The sequence below is a fragment of the Suillus discolor genome, assembly GCF_016758755.1.
Source record: "Suillus discolor strain FC423 chromosome Unknown F5147scaffold_114, whole genome shotgun sequence".
NCBI lineage: Eukaryota > Fungi > Basidiomycota > Agaricomycetes > Boletales > Suillaceae > Suillus > Suillus discolor.
Window position 1 is genome coordinate 1 of NW_024541361.1, and position 12,292 is coordinate 12,292.

General features: G+C 46.5%; 7 protein-coding genes across 7 annotated transcripts; 3 read left to right on the forward strand and 4 right to left on the reverse strand.

Moving 5' to 3' along the window:
• Positions 1-330: 330 nt before the first annotated feature.
• On the reverse strand, positions 331-615 carry F5147DRAFT_553392 (uncharacterized protein; the record flags this gene model as incomplete). The annotated part of the gene is made up of 1 exon (XM_041430443.1): positions 331-615. A coding segment is annotated over one exon (285 nt), but the record flags the coding sequence as incomplete, so codon positions are not given.
• A 72-nt stretch (positions 616-687) lies between these two features.
• Positions 688-1,083, reverse strand: F5147DRAFT_587326 (uncharacterized protein; the record flags this gene model as incomplete). Its single annotated transcript, XM_041431981.1, has 1 exon — positions 688-1,083. A coding segment is annotated over one exon (396 nt), but the record flags the coding sequence as incomplete, so codon positions are not given.
• Positions 1,084-1,439: 356 nt separating this feature from the next.
• On the reverse strand, positions 1,440-2,120 carry F5147DRAFT_556739 (uncharacterized protein; the record flags this gene model as incomplete). Its single annotated transcript, XM_041430517.1, has 1 exon — positions 1,440-2,120. A coding segment is annotated over one exon (681 nt), but the record flags the coding sequence as incomplete, so codon positions are not given.
• Positions 2,121-3,085: 965 nt separating this feature from the next.
• F5147DRAFT_788497 (uncharacterized protein) lies at positions 3,086-3,451 on the reverse strand (the record flags this gene model as incomplete). Its single annotated transcript, XM_041442988.1, has 1 exon — positions 3,086-3,451. The coding sequence occupies one exon, from the start codon at positions 3,449-3,451 to the stop codon at positions 3,086-3,088; it is 366 nt and encodes a 121-aa protein (XP_041285786.1).
• Positions 3,452-4,569: 1,118 nt separating this feature from the next.
• F5147DRAFT_658485 (uncharacterized protein) lies at positions 4,570-5,724 on the forward strand (the record flags this gene model as incomplete). Its single annotated transcript, XM_041434447.1, has 6 exons — positions 4,570-4,683; positions 4,731-4,872; positions 4,926-4,975; positions 5,213-5,364; positions 5,462-5,635; positions 5,688-5,724. 6 exons carry the CDS (start codon positions 4,570-4,572, stop codon positions 5,722-5,724), a joined length of 669 nt encoding a protein of 222 aa, XP_041285787.1.
• A 1,347-nt stretch (positions 5,725-7,071) lies between these two features.
• On the forward strand, positions 7,072-7,453 carry F5147DRAFT_587329 (60S ribosomal protein L36; the record flags this gene model as incomplete). Its single annotated transcript, XM_041431982.1, has 2 exons — positions 7,072-7,236; positions 7,376-7,453. Coding segments are annotated over 2 exons (243 nt in total), but the record flags the coding sequence as incomplete, so codon positions are not given.
• A 1,344-nt stretch (positions 7,454-8,797) lies between these two features.
• Positions 8,798-11,801, forward strand: F5147DRAFT_788499 (SNF2 family N-terminal domain-containing protein; the record flags this gene model as incomplete). The annotated part of the gene is made up of 17 exons (XM_041442989.1): positions 8,798-8,908; positions 8,958-9,175; positions 9,227-9,295; positions 9,349-9,472; positions 9,529-9,651; positions 9,704-9,875; positions 9,933-9,992; positions 10,045-10,070; positions 10,119-10,241; positions 10,373-10,445; positions 10,499-10,520; positions 10,567-10,780; positions 10,831-11,097; positions 11,156-11,216; positions 11,273-11,389; positions 11,499-11,647; positions 11,757-11,801. The coding sequence occupies 17 exons, from the start codon at positions 8,798-8,800 to the stop codon at positions 11,799-11,801; spliced, it is 1,974 nt and encodes a 657-aa protein (XP_041285789.1).
• Between the last annotated feature and the right edge of the window lie 491 nt (positions 11,802-12,292).

The following is a 12,292-nucleotide window of genomic DNA, read 5'->3' on the forward strand; positions in this document are numbered from 1 at the left end:
GTTGTGTTGGGCGGTCTTGCTTCGGGCTGTCCTACCTAGCTTATGTACTGCTTTCCGTTCCTGTCCTAGTTCCTTGGACCACCATCGTATGGCGTAAGGTGATGGTTTGATTCAGGGGACTTTTTCTTCGACGGTGTCTGTGATTGCTTGCGTGAGCGCCATGAGGGCAGTGTCAAATTGTGCTGGTTTGGTGATCGTGTCGAGCTTGTTGGCCAGCGCTTCGTTGAACTCGTCCCAGTCTATGTTGCGGTAGTTGAGGCGTGGGGTGACATTGATGTGTTTGGGGTTGAGGTCCAGGGTGCTGATGATTGGGAAGTGGCCAGTAATAACAGGGCGCAGATGATACTTTACATCGCATTGTGTGAAGGCGTGTTCGAGGCTCTCCGAGCAGAAGACATTGTCTGGTCTGGTGTGGTTTTTTGTATTGGATGCTTCTAGGGTTGCGAGTCCAGCTGGGAGTGCCTGTGTTAAGTTGTACAGTGATAAGAGGTTGATTAGTACACCTGCAGCGTCTAGGTTCACTGCAGTAAATAAGTGCGTGTTATGTTCAAGTTCCCACATGGGGTGGTGGCGATTGAAGTCACCCATCCAAATAATATGTTCGTCCTGGTTACGCTCGCCTTGAGCGATCCTTTTGTAGTGTTGGTGCCGCTTGATATGTTCAGTGTGCATGTGCCGTTCCAGGAAATGTAAGGTGCGATCGCTGTCACCCGGGTTATAGATATTGTATATACGTACTTTGCCGAATTGTCCTGTGAGTTCTATGGCCATGATGTTCGGAGAGTTGATGAGTATTATGTGCCAGTTGTTTTTGGATATCCATTTATTTACAAGCATTATCGTCTGGGAGCGTTCGGCATTGGAGTGGTGGTTGGAGGGGTATATGACGTCCCAAAAGCGGCCCAGAGTTGAGGCGTTGGCAAGATTGACGGTGTTGAGGTAGGGTTCTTGGATGCAGGCTAGGTCGTACACGTCTGGATTGAGACTATGTAACAGATGTTCCCAGGCATTGAGCGATTTTCTAAGGTTCTGTTGCCAGATTTTGAAGTCGTCTCTGGCGTTGGTATGGTGGGTTTCGTCCATCATTAGTTCCATCCTGGGAGGTTTTCATTGCTGTCCGATAGCATCGCGGTGTGGTAGTCTGGGGTTGAGGTGATGGATGATGGGGGGGACAACCACCTTTGGGAGGCTTGTTGAATTCTGGGCGAGGTTGCGGTCTCAGGGTTGGGATGGGTTCTTGTTTGGTGGGTCGGCCATCTATCAGTGAGTCTCATTTGTGTTCCTGTTGGGGGCCGGGGGGCGGGCTCTTGCTGGTCGTAGTTTTGGGTTGGGTGTCGGCGGTGGTGGACGGTCTTCCATTCAGTGTTGGGTTCTTGATGTAGGTACTGTGGGGGAGAGAAATCAGTGTCGTGGTTGCTGGACTCACCTTTGATAGTGTCCCACATGAGAGGATCTTCCATAGGGAAGTATTTGTATCTGGCCTCCTCGTTCTTTGATCTGCATCTTTGCCATTTGGCAATGAATACTGGGCAGTCGCGGCTCCATGATGCGTGGCCATCAGTTTCGCAGTTCGCACAGTGATACAGGTCCTGAATGTCTACGGCACAGCTGGCTGTGCGGTGGTCAGCTCTGCAGGTGCCACACGTGTCGTGTTCTTGAGGGCAGTTTGCTGCGATGTGGCCGCTGTCGAACGCTTGGCATTTGAGGCATCTTGAGGGTTCTGGGAGTAGTTTGCGGCCATATACTTTCTTCCCCTCAATCGATATACCGAAACGGATGATCTGGTTGGCCGACCTTTTGGACTTCAGAGTCAATGCGATGTGACCGGTTCTCTGTCTGGGGTTACGCCTTGTTATGGGCTTTATGTAGCGGGCTTTGACTATGTCATCCTGACTCAGGCCACCTTTCTGTTCCACTTCCACTAGGATGATTTGTGAGTTGGGGTCGAATGAGATGGGGACGTTCTCTAGGAGAAGGTGGAATGCACGGTCTTTGATGACAATGTCGGTACCGAAGTGGTTGAGGAAGTTGCTTCTGTTCGCTGGGATACTGATCCATTTGGCTGATCCTGGGGCATTGAGTTCATACAGGATGCCTCCGTGTGGTAGTTTTCTTGCGGAGAGTACCGACATGTTCTCGGGGAGTTTGGTTCCTGCTTTTGACATGAGCTCCAGTGCGAGTTCTGCTTTGGCAACCAGTTGGACTTCTGTAAGGTCTTTGAGTTCGTTGGTTGCCTGGAAGGACCTTCTGTCGATGAGGATTTGCCGGGATTGTGCTTCGCTATGGGATAAAAGTTTTGTTAGTGGGGCAGGGATGCCTTTCTTGGCTGCAGCAGCGTATGAGCGTGGTCCGTCAGACCCGCTGTTGCCGTGGGTGTTCTGCGGTTTGTGGATGTTGGTTGGTTGGAAGGAGTTTCCGACCACCTCTCCGAGTCCTAAAATTGATTCTTCTAACTGTTTGCTTACCTTTGTTGCCGCTTCTTCCAGTGCGGCTGCGTGTGTGTCTGCTAGAGTCGCAAGGGTGTCTACTTTTTTGTCCAAAGTTGCGACTGGGCCTCCTAGTAGCGCAGATAGTTTGTCTATTATGTTGTTGGTGTCGATGGTCTGTTCTACTTCATTCAGTATGATTGCGATGGCTCTTAAGGATTCGGAATGCGTTGCTCCAAGGGCAGGTGTTAGGCTCAGTTCAAATATGGCGCCTATTAGATGCTTGACAGTGCTGCCGGCGGTTGATATGGTCATGCCGTTCGTGCTGAGTTGTTTCCTAGCTGATGCTAGTGTGACGATGTCTGTGCGTATGCCGGTTCCTGCTAGGTGCTCTTCTATTGATTTGCTTGGTACGAATAGTGCCTTTGCCGTTGTTCTGAGGCAGGCACCATGTGTCATGGGGGTGGAGGCTGGGGGAGGAGTTGGGTTCATGGCCTCATTGGGGGGCATGGTCTAAGGTGGGTTGGTGTTGGTGTTGAGGGGGTTGAAGGGGTTCTTTGGGCACCGTTGGGCGTCCTTAGTGTCATTGGACGCGATGTTGATGGCTGGTTTTCGGGGTCCTTGCCGGGGTGCCACTTGGTAAGAAGCCAAGAAGCGTTTCAGGGCCTGCAGTTCTCGACCATATTGTCATCTTTATCGAGAAGGTCTTTCATCTTAGCTTTCAGGGTGTCATTGAGTGCTATACCCCACTGGTCAGGATGTGCTGTCTTAAAGATGACGGGCTCCTTGAGGTCGGCTTTCTCAACATAGCGGACACAATCTGCCTCTGTGTACAGCTGATATATTGACTGAGGGATGTAGATGGTGGTGCCTGTGACGGTAATCGGGCAACTACCATACAGGAGAATGCGCACAGGAGTAACAGATTGTGGGGGATCCGGCAGCTGTTGTTGCTGCCCAAAATGACTGTGATCATCAGCACTGCAAAGGTCTGGAAAAGCATCGGATGGAGGTACATCACTCATCATGGGGAATGGTCTGAGATGGGAAAAAGGCAGGTTAATGAAGATATACCTAGCTGGTGGCACAGTTGTGTTTAGATACTCACATTATGATAGATTCGGATCAGAAAATCAAATGATCAGCTGCATCAAAACATCATGATGTATCTATCTGGCCCCTGTGCATCAGAATGTGGCATGACATTGACTGCATCATGTGATGATTTGGTGCAGCACACAAGTATTGCATCAAAGTTGGCAGTTGCTAGGATGTCACCTTACCTGGGCCAAAATTCTTGGCTAATGATGATCTTAGCACCTGGTGTGACCCAGACAGACGCCTGTGAGAGTTGGGAGGATGAAAGGCATTAGAGGGAGGATTAGGCATGGACTAGTCAAGGTTCGTCACTGCTGCGTCACAACCACGTAGTACAAAATAGCTACACTTGGGTCATGTGAATCACTTCCTGACTTCACACCATATCACTCTCGGACGGGTACCCTGTTAGAGTTAGTTAGAGCTTACCCGGTTCTTCTGAGCTTCCTCAGACCCTGCAGAGACAGTCACATAGTCTGAGTACCTCACGACATTACTCAGTCGAGCATTGATATCACACACCTGGAAGTGATGTTTCCATTTAGAATCCAGAAAACTAATCTATCAAAACTTTGTCAGTGCATGCGGCGCCAGAGGTCTCAACTTTGGACCCCAAATTGACCACACTGAATGCTGACAGTGTGCCACGAGGTGACAATTTCAGGTAAGTGATGGACTATAGTAAGTAAAAGCTTGATGTACTAGTAGTAAAATCAGTGTTGTCAGCACCGTTAAACTCATTACTCATAAAACTAAATCACAGCATTCTCTTAGTGTTCACCTAATGCAATTGGGATGAACATTCTGATCGGAACGTGAGTTCACAAAGTTTGCCGCTGCCAGATGAATTTATGGACTTCAGTTCCGATTCGTGAGCATTTAACTTTTACTCTTTTTGTGCTTGGCAACACTAACAATTCAGTTTGTTAGGCGAGTGTGACTTGGCCGAGGCCCTGAGCCCCACATTGCCCATCCAAAATATAAAGTATGTTGAGTGCGCTCAGCAGCTCACCTGAGATCACACCCAGCTGTTCTTTGTATCATGATGCCACACCAAGATGGAACTGTCGTCCACCATGATAACTCTCAAGGTCCTCCCCCTAATTATGACCCTTATATGATTTCGACCCCCGACCATCCATTTTTTCCTGGCGCTCCAGTAAGTCAAAATCTGACACCTAAAATTTGTCTGACTCTTTCATTTAGATTACTAAGCGAATGTTTCACAATCTTCATCAAGTTGTTTTTGCTATAGTCATATTGTGTGCTTGGACTTTAGTCCCTGCGGTACTAAAAGCCGAAGCAGGCCGCCACTTCAAATTTGTGGCCTTCAAGAATAATATCAGCAGTAATTTATATTCTCAAAACTCTTCATGTATCTGACCACTGCTCATGTAACAGAAACTCAACAAGAAAATCTGGCAGTATTAGCCTTGAGCTCTGAAATTGGGGTACGTGGCCCTATTCGACTATTATCACTCTGGAAAAAGTGCTGCTTCGGATATCTTGTTCAGGCGAATATGCTGGATCCGGTTCTGTACAGTTTTAGTGCTCTCGTGGTCGACAGGATTAACCTAGCCTGATGGCCTGAAGCACGGTACGAGTGGTTACATTACCATGATTCGCTAATGGTGGGTACTGTTATATATTCTTTTTCCATTCCATTGATGATTCGAGAATGTATATAGGGGGAGAAGACACTATTTCGAACAACTCTTCCGTTAGGATTATTGGCTGAATTTCTTTCCCACAACTATGCTGATGCCATATGCTATGAGATTACCAACCACCAGGCAGGCCCTCGAGTCCTCAATAGTGGGCCAGGGCTCGTTAATCTTAGGTACATGCTAGGATGCGCCATTGTTACGGTGCATACAGTAGTCTTTCATTCATCCAGTAACTAACTGAATTGACCCTCAGTTGCAACACGCCTTCAGTGAAAACTGGAACTGGGCTGCTATTCGGGCATTTGATCCTTTTTACAGTTCAGACTTAGCTGACAGCACGGAAGCTACCAATTTCTTCGAGGAGGTGATCTTGGTCACATCTGAGCTAGTAACTAGCTGGGATATTGTTTATCCACAACTCAGAGAAACGATCAACATCATAATGTAAGTTCTGGAAATGCTACACTTTATTGAGATCTAATTGAATCTCTACCAGTTGCCATGTGGATCCTTGGATCATGGCGCAATTGTAATGATGGGTCTCTCTGTGTCCGCCCTTTCGTTACTTGGCATTAGAATAAATTTTTGTCATATATTTCATCACCATCGTCATTCGCCCTGCTCAGTTTAAGGGAGTGAAAATAAGCCAAGTGGCATGAATCGGTTTATGCGGTCCAATATGTTTATCTATGAAGATAAATCTTGCTTCTGAACTGAAAAACTTGAGACTCGAGCATCGAGCATCCAATCCATGATCTTATTACATAATCGATTAAAAGAGGATGTTTGGCAAGACCTTTAGAAACAAACAAATTCACAATTTTGATCAAACCGGGGTGCACTTGTCGCTGAGGGAGAAATGCATGCCTTGAGACACGACATATCCCCCCTAGTGGTGTTGAGTTCTTTGTCATAGCTCAATATGTTAGAATACTCAGAATAGCCGGTTTCTAGACTGTAACAAACTTGTCAAAAGCACTTGTGTGAAAAACCCTTTGAGGATAGGTCTGAGTTAAAAACATTACATAAACCCTGAGCCGAGTTTTCCACGGAACCCTAGCCAGATCAAGAAAATGGCACAAAGCAGTGAGTAACTTAGTTGAGTCTCTAGTCTGCTCATTGCGAATGTTAACATAGACATGCGCTGTTACGCTGACCGTCGGTCGGCGTGTGCGAACTAGGATAGGTCTTCTCAGTGACGACTCAAGTGAGTCTACTGAAGCTGAGGGTGGTTCTCGGCTTGACAGAACGTCAAGGGTTCCTCCGGTGATCTCGGTAAGACGGCACTCGTCGAGATACAGGGCTAGCAGATACGGCTAAGAAGTGGGGAGCGACTTAGAAGTGCGGTCTTAGACAACCAAGTTGGAAGACTTAGTTGAACAAGTTCTGGGATGAACCTAGTAGATTAAAGTAAAGTCTAAGTACAATAATCTGTCTACTTATATGTGCTACATATAGGTATTCTAGCTCAGTCTGTAATCCATAGTATATCTAGGATCTATGATAACAAGACATGAGGTCAGATAGGGTACATGAGGCTTAACCTCTGATCAAGCATGCAGCGCCAAGTGCGACTGTGCATAAGTACATGAGGCGCCAAGGGCGCTCTGGATCTACATGAAGCGACATGCTGTATACATGCGCTTGATCTAGGGTGACCATGAGGCGTACAGCCTCCATGGATCAGGTACAAGGCTGTCTAGGCCAGGGGTGGGTCATAGCGCCAGGGGCGGCGTCACAGCGGTCCAGACCGCTGTCTTTCTAAGTGCAGGTGGTGTTCCGCCGCATTCAGAGTCTAGCAGGGCGGGGGCTGGCGTAGGCAGAGCAGGGGCTCCTGTAGGTGTTACGGATGCCTGTAACATGCGCCAAGGCCTGAACGTTTGAACAAGGGCTATCCCACCACTGCCATTCCTAGGACCACACACCCCAACCACCGCAAGGGCATTCAATCGACAAAAAACAAGTTTGTGTGGTCTGTCGCATGGGAAGTTTCTGGCTTTGCGTCATATGAGCATCAGGCACTTGAGTTGTTGAGAAATGCGAAGGTGTGTTGATCTTTTGGTATGCCAGTCAAGTTCTTAAATATGTGATGAATATCCAGGATAAGAAGTCAAGAAAATTGACGAAGAAATGAGTGAGTGTCATAGTGTACTCGTTTAAGTGTTGAACTGATGTATTCATTAGCATGGCACACTTCTTCGCACAAAGCACAAGTTGGAGGAGCTCGGTGACATTACCCAAAAGAGCAGGAGAGCGTGTTGAGGGCCATTTTGGTATGTTATGCTACAGATGAAGATCAGGTACCTACTACAATTTCACGTTATGCCATGACTCAGATCTATGCACTCATGCGACACCCTTTCCAAAATTTCCCTTTTACTTAACTGCAGTGATGTCCTTGCTGTACCACCGCCTAATCGTAGTCGTGCTTCTTCAATATACGTCCTGTACTCACCATAAACACGTTGGGAAGGCATCGTGGTCCACTACATTTCACGTCATCCTGGGCGTCTTGTCTGTAACTGCAGTATGGAAGCTTGTCTGGTCAATCCCAGGCAGCATCATTTGGGTGAGCAAATTCCATCTCATCTTATCTTTGGTTGGTAGACTTACATTAGAAAATAGTATTTTGGCTCCTCTCTGCATTGACTAAATTAGGTTCAATTTTTGCAACTCTTGCGTGTACCTTTAGCACCACTAGTAGTGGCTGAAACCAGGCTGCCCTTGTTGGCTCGTACAGGTGCACATTTCGGAGAGTTGTGATTATCCTTTTTTTGCACATGATCAACACACGTGCCTATGTGACATTACTGATTTGGGCAAAATACTGCATTCTCGCCGAAGTTCTTTTGCTCTGGTCGCGATGGGATCACCTTTTGTTTCTGTTCTCCCACCTAAACACTGTTATCATGGTCAGTATGGGAAGATATGGCACTGTTTGGACGCCTGCAACCACGACCACAGGCACTCCAAGCTCTCCCCTGTTTAGCAGCCAAAATTCTGCGGTACCCGAAACCTTTGACACCTCCGACGTCAGCAAGGAACCAGTAGTTATGAAAGTTGCAACAAGGTCACTTGGAACAACCCTTATGAATACACGGAAGCGCCCTGCAGAAGATGAAGACGAAGACTTTTCGGCTAGACCAGTCCCAACCAAACAGAAAGTTACCCACAAGACTTTTTGTGTTGAGATACCCATCAAAGATTCAAACTTGAACTCAAAGGTGAAAATGCAGTCTTTATTTCTGTTGAGCTGCATACTAAGTGCTATCATTGTATGAGGACCTCAAAGACATTAAATACAGCAATGAAGAATATAACGAGTTGGATGACAATGCCCCTCTCCCCTCAAAGAATTGGGAATGATTCTCTGACATCGTCTTGGGTTCTGAGGGCCACGAGTCAGAAGGTGACAAAGAGTTGATGGTTGCTGCTGCCATTGAGTTGTCCCATGAAACAGCACAACTTGCTGCTCAACAATCCTCAGGAGTTGGCTCTTCTTCCAGAGCCAATGTTGCACCACAAAGCCTCCAGATTACCAAGAAGGCTGCTGCTGTTGAACGCCACCTTACCAAAGGTAAAGATCATTCTAATGTCATCAAACCCATGACTTGGGTGGGGCAGGCCCAGTGGCGCTACCTGCAAGAGGCTGAAAGAAGGGCCAACAAGTTAGAGGAAGACACATTGAAGCGATCGCTTGGTCAAAAGCTTACTTGGGTACGGTGACCTTTTTCTGCTGGAATATTTACCTTAATTGTAAGCGCAGGCCAAGAATTTTTTTTTGGCACTCAAGAGGCATCACCCTGAACTCAAAGACGTCTGGGGTGATGTCCAGTCCAGCATCCCTATTGTTATACCGGAGAGAGCTGAACAGCCTGCCGGTTTGAAGGTCACATTGCTTCCATTTCAGCAGGAATCACTCTTTTGGATGCTTAAGCAAGAGCAGGGGATCTGGCATGGTGGCATGCTAGCCGACAAGATGGGGTAGGTTTTTTAAACTCTCAGCATATACAGGATTGAATCCGCCCCTCATAGTATGGGTAAGACTATTCAGATTATATCCCTCTTTGTGTCGGACCTGAAGCATCCGAATATTGTGGTCGCGTATGTTTCCACCATTCCATTGTGTTGTCATGTCCTAATCACACGTTACACAGGCCAACTGTTGCTCTAATGCAATGGCGCAATGAGATTGACACTCACACAGAGGGGATGGATGTCTTGGTATGGCATGGTGCATCTCGTGTCAACAACCCCAAGGAATTGGAGAAATATGATGTTGTTAGTTCCAGTTTCAAAACGCTCTATGCCCCCATCTCAATATTAACACAACCCAGGTGCTCACTACTTATGCTGTCATGGAGAGTTGCTTTAGGAAGCAGCAGAGTGGTTTTAAGCGGAAAGGGCTTATTGTGAAGGAACCTTTGCCTCTTCACCAGATTAAATGGAACCATATCATTGTACAATCACCTTGTTTTGATAACTTTACCGTTGCTGATGATTTTTTAACAGCTTGACAAAGCGCACAACATTAAAGACCGCCAAACCAATACTGCCAAGGCATCCTTTGAGCTTCAGAGCAATTACAAATGGTGTCTATCTGGAATGCCCCTGCAGAATCGTGTGGGAGAGCTCTACAGTCTAGTTCATTTCCTGGGGGTTGATCTATTCTCTTTTTATTTCTGTGCATCACACGTCTCTGCATTCGTCATTTGAGTTATTGATATTATTAACATGATAGGTAAGAAATGTGATTGTAAATCGCTTCATTGGAAGTTTACAGATACAAAGCATTGTGATGGTAAGCTTCTGTGCTCCAACTCCCGACACCCATTTCATATATTTTACAATAGATTGTGATCACAGCCCAATGCAACATGTAAGTTGCCATCACAGTTTGCACACTCTGCTAACTAGTGTCATTTAGACCTGCTTCTGGAATAACGAGATCTTGACACCTATCCAGAAACATGGTATCAAGGGCCCAGGAAAGATTGCTTTTCAGAAGTTACGCATCCCCCTTGATCGAATGATGCTGTGTAGAACAAAGGTCAGATTTATTATTTTGTTCTTATATTCAAAATTAAATCACTACTGCAGATTCAATGAGCTGATGACTTGGACTTACCTCCTCATATGGTGATCGTGTGACGGGACTACTTCAGTCTCGAAGAAAAAGAGCTTTATCTTTCGCTCTTCTCAGACGCGAAACACCAGTTCAGTACATACATTGACTCTGGAACGGTTTTGAATAGTGAGATCACCTTTTCTGAAAGTTGGATCCAACCATTGACACTATTCCATCAGACTATTCCAATATCTTCAGTTTGTAAGTCCTTTGCGTTCTCACCCGTATGATTCTAAAGTTCCTGTAGGCTTACTCGCATGAGGCAAATGGCTTGTCACCCAGACCTTGTGCTCCACAGCAAGACTAATGGAACCCAGTTCTTGGGCTCTGATGAGGCTGGTGAAGCCACAATTTGTAGACTCTGCAGTGATGTTATGGAGGATGCTATCCAGGCCAAATGTCGCCATATATTCGACCGGGAGTGCATGAAACAGTATCTGAGTACAGCCAGAGACATGACAGTCAGTTTTTCACCCCATCGATGTTTTTTTGGGCACTGAATTTATCTAAGCCCGACTGTCCTGTTTGCCACGTTGCTCTTACCATTGACCTCGAGGCTCCGGCGCTCAAACTTGAAGCAAACACTCCTTCTGCACGACAAGGAATCCTGGGGCGACTCCATATAAAGACTTGGTGGTCTTCCTCCAAGATTGAGGCACTTGTTGAGGAGCTTTCTAATCTTCACTTGCAGGACAGCATGACTAAAAGCATCGTGTTCAGCCAATTTGTCAACTTTTTGGACTTGATCACCCTTAGGTTACAAAAGGTGGGTTTTGAAGTGCGCATGGTTCCAGGATTTTCACTGAATAAAATGCTGACACCAAAATATCTGATAGATTTGTCGACTTGAGGGAACCATGAGCCCTCAGGCTCGCGATGTGACCATTCAGCACTTCAGTATGTTGGATGATAATCTGAATGTATAGGTTGTATTTTCTAACATGTTTCCTCAGTGAACAATCTTAGTGTTACTGTATTTCTTGTCAGCTTGAAAGCTGGTGGAGTGGCATTGAACTTGACTGAAGCATCTCGAGTGTATCTCATGGATAGTTGGTGGAATCCTGCGGTAAGTTTTATGTATTTATGTTCTCATTCTCAGCTGACTCCTGTTGTTCTAGGTTGAATACTATACGTGAATTGACTCGATGTACCTGTAACACTTGATGATTTCCACTGCAGAAGCTATGGACCGCATTCACCATCTCGGACAATACCGTCCTGTTAAGGCCATCAAACTCATCATCGAAGATAGCATTGAAAGTCAGATCACACAATTGCAAGAGAAGAAATCAGTGATGGTGGATGCCACGCTCTCTACTGACAATTCTGTGAGTACTTGTAGTTGGTGGCTGACACAAATATGAGAGCTGACGAGCCCCTTCAGTGACAAATTCTGTATTTTACGGGCCACCCGACCTACATAATATCCCGTATCAGATGGGCCAGCGGATTATGGGCCCATGTTGTGTATATCCTCGATGATGATGGATGGGCCGGGAAACATATTATTTCCGATGGAGACGGGTGGGCCCATGTATGCCAATGATATATATATCCTTGATGTTGACGGATGGGCCGGGGGAATATGATCATTCATGGAGATGGGTGGGCCCATCTGGGTAATATGTAGAGTAGGATATTATAGACAGCTGGGCTGAAGAGAGATGTAAGGCAAATATTGTTATATAGATGGGTGGGCCGAGGTAGGGGAATATTACATAGATGGGTGGGCTGACGTGGGGTGTATTACATATACGGGTGGGCCGATGTGGGGTGTATTACATATACGGGTGGGCCGACAAAAGGGATATCAAATAGACGGGTGGGCCGACGTAGGATGTATTATATAGATGGGTGGGCCAACATAGGATGTATTACATAGACGGGTGGGCTGACATGGGGGATATTACATAGATGGGTGGGCTGACGTGGGGGATATTACATAGATGGGTGGGCTGACGTGGGGGAATTGT